The sequence below is a fragment of the Hesperophylax consimilis genome, unplaced genomic scaffold, assembly GCF_061612785.1.
Source record: "Hesperophylax consimilis isolate HC1 unplaced genomic scaffold, BYU_Hcon_1.0 scaffold_38, whole genome shotgun sequence".
In the NCBI taxonomy this organism is placed as follows: domain Eukaryota; kingdom Metazoa; phylum Arthropoda; class Insecta; order Trichoptera; family Limnephilidae; genus Hesperophylax; species Hesperophylax consimilis.
The window spans coordinates 993,248-1,004,624 of NW_028301268.1; the positions used below are offsets into that span (position 1 = coordinate 993,248).

Here is an 11,377-nt window from a genome sequence, read left to right on the forward strand (position 1 = left end):
ATCGTGATCTCCAAGTTCTGATGATGAACTGTGATGTGACTGGTCCACCCAGTCATTGACTCTATCCTCGAGAGTCCGTTGCGAAGTCCTTGATGCAGCTTCTAAAACGAGCGCCGCATGTTGCTCCTCTGCATCCAATATTGACATTGCTGCAGCCATCTTTGCTTCGGAAGCAGCCATCTTTGCTTCGGCCATCTCCGTAAGTAGGCGGGCCTTTTGTCTCGTGATGTGCACCTTGGTTGCTGAAACTTTTATTTGAGCCTCCGTCCAGCTCCTGCTGGTTCGCGCCTTGCTGCCGCAGACAGATGACGTCTTTGTGTGTTGTCCCGCTTCCATGATGCTGCTGTTCCCGATCCGGCTCGAAGGACCATATGTTTCTGCTATCGTGGTACGAGAACACGCCGTCAGATGGAATGCAGGAAAACACTTCTTCTTCTTGACATATAAATTTATTAATGCACAATATAATTGCAGAGGATCTTATTTTCCTCTGCTAAAACTTAAACTGAAAGAAATAAAGGTCTAGTTTCCTCTATTCTTCAGTTTTCCCTAGGTTTACATAAACCTAGTAATTATCTCACGACTGACTGCCTAGGTACGCATGTACCTACCAGTTATTTCAACACTCGCTCCTCCGTAGGTACGTCTGTACCTACCCGTTATAGCAATACTCTAATACTGTCCTTTTTCTGGGAGGTATCTGTATTTAAACTAAATTCTGAAGGACATTTTACCAAAATAAAGATGTTCCACCCGCTCGTTGGCAAACAACATTCTTAACATAAAATAAAATGCACTAAACTATTCTTAATGATACAAACGTGACTTAAACAATACAAATATTTTAAAGGGATTATTTTAAGGGACATGAAACTTTATTTGGGGTTTTTATTACTATGGGACAGGGGTGGGAAAGGTATTGGCAAATATTTTTAGGCATAATGGTTTAACTAGGGTCATCATAAAATAGAAAGCGAACAGCTCTATTTGAAAACTGCCGCTGCTTGCAGTAAAATGTCACTAATTCTTAAATCATAAATGATACACAAACAAGACAATATCTTTATAAAAATACCAGGCCAAAGAATTGTTTTATTGTAGGGTCGAATCTGCAAATGTGGGAAGCTACATTAAATTTGAAAACACGAACTATGGGAACTGGCTTGAAGGTTAAACTTTACTGAGCAATATGTAATAGTCGCATTCTGGAAGATACAATATGTATACATAACATCCAGAAAATAATCCTAAAAACTAACTCTAGAAAACCATGTTATATAATTCGATCAACAAAGCTTTTTCGGGAAAAGAAAGACGAGGCGTTATAGAGCTATAGAAAATGTTATCGTGTTTCTTAAATGTAGACTATGTGACATGACTAAGTTGATCTCAGTTATTTAGGTTTCGTAAAAAAATACGGAAGTAGAGAGTGGGGAAATGGGCTACAACTAAATTAAACATAGTTTCGTGACCTCAATTGATGGGAACAGTTTTTTGTTACCAGGTTTTTGGATAAATTCCAAAAACACACATAGGTCAGTTAACGCTGTCGGTTCCTGTGTTTTCTATTTCAGTCATTCGGCCATTCAACGTCTGTGTAACACAGACAAACTCTCAAACCCAGAATTACTAATGGTTATTTAACTCTTCCTCGTTTTTTATTGCGCAAGAAATGTATTTTGTAGTTCTCGTATGTAGACACTTTTTTTTTCATTTCGGCACTGATATGATTGTGCACATGTTGGCAATGACCATGACCATACATTGACATGATTGTGCATAAGTTGGCATTGACCATGACTATACTTTGACTCAGTGGCGGCCAGCTAATATGTGCTCCCGAGCGCCGAACAACCAATAAGATTTCCGACATGACGAATCACAATACGAAACTCGGTTCGGTTATAATATCTCATTCAAAAGGTACAAACTTATTAAGCGCGCTTAACTTGCAGACCGACTTTGACTTATGCCTATGTTCGTAGCAGTTCGTTTTCGATTGCGATCCAAAATTTAACTGCTTTGTCGCATATTCTGTGGAACAGTCGAAAGCGTGGGTACATACCAGTTCATACTATTCTTTGCAAATAATACCATATCATGGACGGCGTTCGGGGTTTTACCACCACATCAGAAGGAACGGTTTATTCAATAGAAAGTTAAACTAAAACGCGTATGTTTAATGTTATTGTCGATATCGTGGTTTCAATTTACCATCTGCTATTTTCAGCGAATGTTTCGCTTCTTCGATACAAGCATTTAAGATAAAATTTGTCATTAAGAGATGAGTGATGGTCAGATTACTTATTATCAGTTTAGTCAGTAGGTACTCGCCGTTGACGGGCACGGTCTGTTGAATTAAAAAATTTCTTACTCTGCGAAAGTTTTTAAGTTTAATTGCAGGTTATATCGATCTTGTGTATCAATTATAAGGTTTATCAATTGCAGGTTTTACTAATTTATGATTACTTTTGTGTTTGTTCAAAGTATAAATTAAGAATGAGTTTGAATGTGGAATACATTAAGAACAATAGGTCGAGTTTTGAAAACAAAGTGATAATAAAAAATGCCGGCCACCTAAAATCTGAACTGATAATAAAACAAGAGTGAAAATCTGGATCGAAGAAGTTTACTCGATCATTTAACAAAACAATGTATAACAAAGCTTCGTAGCTCTGTGCATGTGATCAATTGAATTGTTTATTTTTACGTGTTTAATTTACGATGTTGATTCAGTTTGGACAATCAGCGGTGTTACTGATGTAACTCACCTTTCTTAAAAAATCAAAAAACATAATTCTTGTCATTTACATTTACAAAAAGTTTTGAGCTTAAAGGTTTTAGGAAAAGTTGACATCAGAATGCAATTGGATTCAGGCTACCGTGCCTAAGTTAAACACCATAATGAGCTATTTAATAAAAATCGATACAGTTCAAATTTCCCAGAACATGATTTCAATGTGACTGTTAGAAATTGGAGTTTGGTTGGCTTTGCATAGATGTCGCTGTGTGTAGATGCTTGCCTTTCCAACGGACTGAAGTTAATAAATAAGTTGATAGTTTTTTCAATAGATGTCGCCATAAATGCTCCCCTGCTAAAAGTCAATAAATAGGTTGATTTATAATTTTCTTCCTCTTCTGCAATAAACATTTCTGGCGAAACAAGTGGGTTTAAATTTCTACCTGGATCCAAAATTATACATTGGACCTTCGTGCCGCATCCGTATTATCGATTGAATCGCGGATGATAAAAGAACCAGCAAACATCTTCAACATCCAACATCAGAGGGGATCTTCAGAAAAACGGGCAAGTGACCATATCCCATATACCTACCTTATTTTCCCAGGCAGGAGAGCATGATTTATTACACAGCCGTATTTCTTTGTTTGTTTTAAAATTGAATCGGGCTGATTGTTACCAAGTGTTGTTTGAATTGATTTCATACCCATCATCGAAATTGTAGTAAGCAATAATAATTGTTACAACAATATAAAAAGGAGTTAGAATACAAAGCAAGTATTTTAAATTTCTTAAAAGATTTATTACGAGCGGTTATATTTGAAAATCCGTTAGTTTAAATTTCGAAAGTTACCGCGAGTCGGTAAAAACACCAACCCAGCCGCGAAGCAAGCTGACGCATGCGCGGTGGAGATTGTGGAGAGAATAACAATAGTGTCAAATTGTTTTCTTTTTGACAGCCATCGAGCTGTTGCATTTATAAAATTCAGATAAAATTCATTGTTTATCGGTTAATTAGTAAAGTTCTGTGATCAAGGACAGTGCACGTGTAGTGATTGATTACAAGTGATTATCATTTGACAATACGTTCTGTGAATACCTCCTTTCTTGATATTTAAAAATGGATCTCAAAACTTTGATTAACCAGCGTGGAATTTGCAAGGCGAAATTAACTAGGTTCAATGAATATATAAACGGTGATAATTTGTCGCAATCTGAAATTGAAGTCAGATTGAAGAAACTTGAACCAATTTTAGACACTTTCGACTCATTACAAGATAACATAGAAGCAATTTCGCCGGAAGAATTAACCAAAACAGAAAGGCAAGCATTTGAAAATTTATATTATAATCTTGTTGCTAAGGCTAAAGATAAATTGTTAAATAAAGTTCAGAATACAACATCACATAACATACGTTTGCCTATACTTGAGTTGCCAAAATTCAATGGGAGTTACGAAAATTGGTTGAATTTTCGGGATACTTTTGTTGCTTTAGTTGAAAATAATCCATCTTTAGAAGTTATTCAAAAATTGTATTATCTGCGATCATGCCTTGAAGGTGACGCAGCTAAATTATTAACCTCACTTCCAAATAACCAGGAGAACTATCATACTGCATGGGAAATGTTAACTTCTCGCTATCAAAATATAAAAATTATTATACATAAGCACGTTGAAGCATTATTTAAATTGCCTGAAATAAAATTTGAAAATTCCGTAGCATTAAGGAATCTTATCGATGAATCCGAATTACATTTAAAATCGTTAAATAAGTTAAATATACCCACCGAAAATTGGGATATCATGTTAATATATTTATTGTCGCGAAAACTAGATAGTGAAACTCGACATCATTGGGAAGTATTTGCCACAAAAGAAAATCTACCCACATATAAAGAGTTTATAAAATATTTATCAGATCGAGTTCAGATTTTAGAATTTGCTGGAATTACTGAAGGAAAATTTAATCAAAATAAAACTTTTCCTTTCAAATACCGAAAAGAAGCTATGATTTCTTTAACGCCTCAAATGACAAAATGTATTATTTGCAAAGGCGATCATAAGGTTTATAATTGTAAAAAATTTTTAATATTAAATACTAAGGATAGAATTATAAAGATACGTCAAGTAAATGCGTGTTTGAAATGTTTGTGCTTGGGTCATAAGCTAAAAGAATGTAAAAGTAAATACAATTGTCGTATATGCGAAAATAACTCGCACAATACTTTGTTGCATTTAAAAAAGGAAACAGATAATTCGAAGTCTCAGGATAAGGATTCACCATCAACATCAAATAATGAACCTTTAGTTACAAATCACTCTACGAAAATATCTAATAGTTTTGTTTTGTTATCTACCGCCGTTATTAAAGTGTTGAATAATAACGGAAATTTGATTAAGGCTAGAGTTTTATTGGATAGTGGTTCTCAATCCAATTTTATAACAGAAGAATTTGCAACAAGGTTGCAATTAAAACCCAAAAGGGCAAACATACCGATTACCGGAATCCAAAACAAAATATTGAATATTAAAAATAGCATAAATTTAAGAATTTTCTCGAACTATTCACCGTATGAAAGAGACATAGAATGTCTCGTTTTGAAAGAAGTAACAAGTCATCTGCCGCAAATTTCTTTACAGAAAAAGGATGCCAACATACCTGATGGTCTTCAGTTAGCGGATCCTGCCTTCTATGAAACAAGCTCCATAGATATGCTACTCGGAGCGGAAATCTTTTGGGAAATTATGAAGCAAGATCAACTTCGAAATGGAGACTCAGGACCCATATTACAGAGAACTGAATTCGGATGGCTGGTGTCAGGACCCATCGTCACAACAAAAATAAAAAGGCCAGTAAAATCTTGTCAACTATCATTAAATATAATCCATAAACAGATTGAAAACTTCTGGAAATTAGAAGAATTCCAACCGGTGAAGCACCGGAGCCATGAGGAGCGAGCGTGCGAGGAGATTTTCAAGGACACTTATAAAAGGAATGACAATGGTCGTTTCATGGTAAGCTTACCACAGCGCCCCTGTGTTAAACAGTTGGGAGAAACGCTGCCCATGGCGGAAAAAAGACTTTGCAATTTGCAAAGGAAATTTTCTTCAAATCCTGACCTGATGAAAAAATATAAAGAATTCATGCAGGAATATATAGACTTGGGTCACATGACCCGGTGCGAAGCACCTTCTAATGAAGATTGTTATTTTTATTTGCCACATCATGCAGTATTGAAAGAATCGAGCACTACCACTAAGACTCGAGTGGTATTTGACGGTTCAGCAAAATCATCCAATGGTATATCGTTAAACGATGCTCTCATGATAGGACCTGTTTTACAGAAAGATTTAGCCGCACAATTGATATGTTTCAGAAAACACCAGTACGCGATAACAGCCGACATTGAGAAAATGTACAGGCAAGTATTGGTGCGACCCGAAGACAGAGATCTACAGCGAATAGTATGGAAAAATTTCCCGGAGGAGGAAATTCAGCATTATCGACTTAACACCGTTACCTACGGTCTGGGGCCGTCATCATTTTTAGCAACTAGATGCCTCCAGCAGCTGGGAAATGAAAATATATCATCAAACCACAAGGTCAGTCAGATTATAAAGAATGATTTTTATGTGGATGATTTAATTACTGGAGATGAAACTGAAGAAAACTGTTTAATAATTAAAGAACAACTAATATCTATCATGGCATCCGCTGGGATGAACTTAAGGAAATGGCGGTCGAATTTGCCCTCGTTATGTTCGAAGGAAGAAAGCATGTCAGATATGATTATTAGTACAGATTCAAATGACAACAAAATATTAGGCCTGTCTTGGAACAATCAGCAGGATAATTTCCTATACACAGTGAAGTTATTAAAAAATCCAATTAATAGCAAACGACAAATACTGTCATGCATTGCGTCCATATTTGACCCGTTAGGATTAATAGGTCCTGTTACTGTTATTGCTAAATTATTGATGCAAAAATTGTGGCGGGCAAAGCTTCAATGGGATGAGCCTATTCCATATAATATGTTGAAGACATGGGAAGCATATGTGAATGAACTGCCTCAATTAAATAATTTAAGAATAGGTAGAAAGATAATATGTCAAGATCATGTAAATTTACAGCTACATGGATTTTGTGACGCCTCAGAAAAGGCATATTCGTCCTGTGTTTATATGGTGTCTACTGACAAATTGGGTAAGAAGTACTCCAATTTGATAATGTCCAAATCACGGGTAGCGCCTTTGAAAAGTGTATCTCTACCCAAGTTAGAATTATGTGGAGCCGTATTACTGACAAGACTGGTGAACTACATTAAAGATGCTCTATGTACTCCGGATATACCTACTACATACTGGTGTGATTCCCAAATAGTACTGTGCTGGATCAGGGATCAGCCAGTAAGATGGAACACTTTCGTTGCTAATAGAGTGGCGGAAATCCAGGAAACTAGTCAGCCGGAGCAATGGAACCATGTACGGTCGGAAGACAATGCAGCAGACGTGCTTTCCAGAGGAATCAGCGTTTCACAGTTATTAATTTCCAGCATTTGGTGGCATGGTCCAGGTTGGCTGACGTTGGATTCAGCGTGCTGGCCAAATTCCAACTCATTTTGTATTGATCCACCAGAGATCAAAACAAGCTCGGCACTGTTGTCTGCTGTGAAACAGGACTGTGACATTTTTGATAGATATTCCAATTTTTCCAAATTACAGAGAGTAACAGCATACATTAATAGATTTATTTTTAATTGTAGAAACCCTTCGCAGCGCCGCTATAGTAAATTGACAGTGAGTGAGTTGGAAAATTCAGTAAACAAATTAATATCTCGGGCGCAATCATACTGTTTCAGAGACGAAATTCGAGCTTTAAATAATGGAGGTAATATACCTAGGGATAGTGCACTAAAGTCATTAGATCCTTTTATTGAAAGGGATCTAATTCGTGTGGGGGGAAGGCTCTCCAAAGGTAAAATGGTAACCGAAGGCCAGCAGCACCCAATTTTGTTGCCTTCGCATCATAAATTAACAGAGCTAATTGTAAAACACTATCATTACTTGAACTTACACTCGGGAACGCAGTCATTATTGGCGTTGATTAGAATGAAATTTTGGCCGATTAAGGGAAGGAATGTTGTAAAAAAAAATAATAAAAAAATGTATAATTTGTTATAGATGTAATCCCAAATCCGAACAGCAGTTGATGGCCGACCTGCCAGCTGAAAGAATAACTGAATGTAGGCCATTTCAGATAACAGGAGTGGACTACTGTGGACCAATATTAATAAAGTCGGGTATTCACAGAAAATCACATAGCGTTAAATCATATATTTGCTTGTTCGTATGCATGGTCACTAAAGCCGTGCACTTAGAAGCTGTGCTGTCCTTGAGCGCAGAGAGTTTTTTAAACTCTTTGAAACGGTTTATCTCGCGTCGTGGTAGACCAAGCAAAATGTTCTCGGACAATGCAACCAATTTTAAAGCGGCTAATAATGAACTAAGAGAAATTTATAATTTTTTAAATATGTCTAATGATAAAATTGATAATTATTTATCCACATTAGGAATACAATGGCAATTTATACCAGCTCGTGCGCCGAACTTTGGGGGGCTCTGGGAGGCTGGGATAAAGTCAGTTAAGCATCACTTAAAAAGAATAACCAGTATCGCTTCATTAACTTATGAAGAGATTAATACGGTGTTGTGTCAAATTGAATCTTGCTTAAACTCCAGGCCACTGTCTCCCTTATCAAATGATCCTTATGACCTTAATCCCTTGACTCCCGGTCACTTTCTAATAGGAACTAGTTTGGCGGCGATTCCAGAACAAAATTTGGAACATATCACATTCAATCGATTAAACAATTACCAAAAACTAATCCAGATTGTACAATTTTTCTGGTCGAGGTGGCGGAAGGAGTACTTAGCAGAACTTCAAACCAGAAGCAAATGGACCAATAGGAATCAAAGGCAGATGCGGTCTGGCGACATGGTCGTAATAAAGGAGGACAACGTCCCTTCTTGCTACTGGAGGCTGGGACGTGTGAGCGCCGTTCATCCTGGCGCTGATGGAAGAGTTCGCGTGGCGACCATCATCACGTCGAAAGGCATCATCCAGAGGGCCATATCAAAGATCTGTCTGTTGCCAATAGATGACAACGAGGAGTTGAAAATGTCGACACCCCCACCCAACGGACCAGACGCTGAGTAAGCGCAAAATAAAAAAAAGGTTTTGTGCAAAACAATATAAAAAGTTTCGTGATAAAAACAATATAAAATTTTTGTGTATTATCATAAATAAAAATAAAAAATAATAATAATAAATTAAAAGAAGATAAGGAAGAAATAATAATAAATAAAAGGTAAAAACAGTGCATAAAAAAGTGGATAACAATAAAACTTGCGAGTTTGATAAAAAATGTACAAAATAAAAAAAAGGATTGTAGATCCGTATATACCAAGAAAAAAAAAAACACTTTAAAAATGAACGCTTATAAACCGAGATAGCCTGCTGGCTATATGTAATTTCAAACTACACAAATACATCTGAAGAAACTAATTATAAATGTGGTAATGAACTATAGAAAAACACAAACCCTTAAGAAGGATGACCAGGAAACCAGCGCTCCATGTTGTGTTGTCTATATTATTTGTTTTATGTTTGATTATTGTTATGATTTCTGTTAGAACAAGGTTATTGGAATTATCTTAGTTGTTAAATTATAGTATAGAATAGCTTAGTGAATTGCATGAATTTGATTTGAACGAAAGTAATAATTTTAATCTCATAATTAATTTGTATAATTTTAGTTAGTTTGAAATTGTCATTTCGTTTTTAGAGTAGTCTTATGTTTAAACTTATGCTTAGAAATAGGTTACCTATTATTTCAAATATTTATTGTTAATCAATTTTTTTTTTGTATTAACAGTAATAGTAAATAATTACTATTTTTGTTTCTTCCAAATTAATTTTGGCATATATGTAGATATTTAGCTGCTTAATTTTTATTCTTATGTTTTGGGGTTTGTTTCAGAAAAAATGACCTCCAATCCTTTTTTCGGGGGGAGTTTATGTTAGAAATTGGAGTTTGGTTGGCTTTGCATAGATGTCGCTGTGTGTAGATGCTTGCCTTTCCAACGGACTGAAGTTAATAAATAAGTTGATAGTTTTTTCAATAGATGTCGCCATAAATGCTCCCCTGCTAAAAGTCAATAAATAGGTTGATTTATAATTTTCTTCCTCTTCTGCAATAAACATTTCTGGCGAAACAAGTGGGTTTAAATTTCTACCTGGATCCAACGTATGACTTCCTAAATAAAGTTCAGGAAAAGTGATGAACGTATGACTTCCTAAATAAAGTTCAGGAAAAGTGAACTCTGTGCAATTTACGCCCGCGACGATTTTTCAAAAGCTAACGGCGCTTTATCATTTTTACAAATTTTTTATAGTACTTGTTTATTAGAAGACTTTCCCGAGACTGTGAAATTACTAAAACTTTTGTGCACCATTCATGACCTTTGGAATGACCTCAGTTGAAAGCTAAAGATGTTTCTCAACGTTAAAAAGAATAAAATCTTTTTTAAACACGTTGAGCCAGGACAGACTGAACGCACTATCAGTGTTAAGCATTGATAGAGGTCTTCGCTAAACAAAAGGAGCAGAGAATAGAACTTCTTTATAAATAGGTACGTACATTTATTTTATGACTTAATGTTGTAATCCGGTGAACCCCCATATATTTTGACCACCGGCCGCCACTGCTTTGACTTGATAGTGCATAAACTGGTATTGGCAATGACCATAAATTGACATGATTGTGCATATGTTGGCATTTACCACGATCAAACATTGCACCAATACTTCCTCTCCGGTTCTCGGGTCCCACTGAATTCTGAAATTTGTCATATGCCCATCGATTGTCTCTTTCCGAGTTATGTGTCCTACCCGGTGCGATTGTTTGTCTGCCTTCAAAATATATAAATCAGGTGCCCTTATCCATTAAAAAAAAACTAATCGTTTTCCAGAATGGCAAAAATACATATCTCTTTTAAAGTCCCATTGAAGAAATACCCTACAGTTGACGAGAGACTGACTGCCAATATTCTGCTTTTTATATTCTCCAGGTATATCTCTTCACCCCAGTTAGGAATCCAAGAAACCCCGGAGAAGAGGCCTATAACAGGGCTCAAATATCTACTCGCAACACGGTAGAGAGATGTTTTGGTGTGTGGAAGCAAAGATTTCGTTGCCTGCTGCGGGGTATGTCAGGTTCTCTTGATACCATCAAGACAACTATAGTAGCTCTTGCTATTCTCCAATGTATTGCCGTCGATATGAATGATCCTGATTTTGGTAAGAAAACAATTCAAAATAACAGACATTCCTTACATTAGAATTTTGTGTGTAATAATGCTGTGCTTTATAATTGGATTCCAATAGATGATGGTGATGGTGAAGGCGATGAGGATGCAGTAGCAGGACCATTAGCAGGTGGCGGTGCTGACATGGAATTGGAAGGAGCTCCAAACATGAACCAGACCGGAAATGCAAATAGACAGGTCTTCATTCGTCAACATTTTTAAAGAGTATGTAAGTTTTGTTTAGTAAGAAAATCAATAAGTTTGTT

General features: G+C 36.1%; 1 protein-coding gene and 1 long non-coding RNA gene across 4 annotated transcripts in view; both read left to right on the plus strand.

The window, feature by feature from the left end:
* Nucleotides 1-11,377, plus strand: part of LOC149409027 (uncharacterized) — a 374,037-nt gene that overhangs the window by 359,966 nt on the left and 2,694 nt on the right. The window contains exon 3 of one of the 2 annotated variants that reach the window (XR_016305303.1): nucleotides 11,191-11,336. This is a non-coding gene — a long non-coding RNA (uncharacterized LOC149409027). Of the gene's footprint in view, nucleotides 1-11,190; nucleotides 11,341-11,377 lie in introns of both variants that reach the window. The other variant, XR_016305302.1, reaches the window with a different exon arrangement.
* Nucleotides 3,514-9,476, plus strand: LOC149409029 (uncharacterized). 2 transcript variants are annotated; one of them, XM_089650231.1, is made up of 2 exons: nucleotides 3,514-6,344; nucleotides 7,926-9,476. In XM_089650231.1, exons 1-2 carry the CDS (start codon nucleotides 6,319-6,321, stop codon nucleotides 8,959-8,961), a joined length of 1,062 nt encoding a protein of 353 aa, XP_089506357.1. In that variant the 5' UTR covers nucleotides 3,514-6,318; the 3' UTR covers nucleotides 8,962-9,476. The 2 variants fall into 2 exon arrangements, with proteins under 2 accessions (XP_089506357.1, XP_089506356.1); XM_089650230.1 differs by having other exon boundaries at nucleotides 3,514-4,063.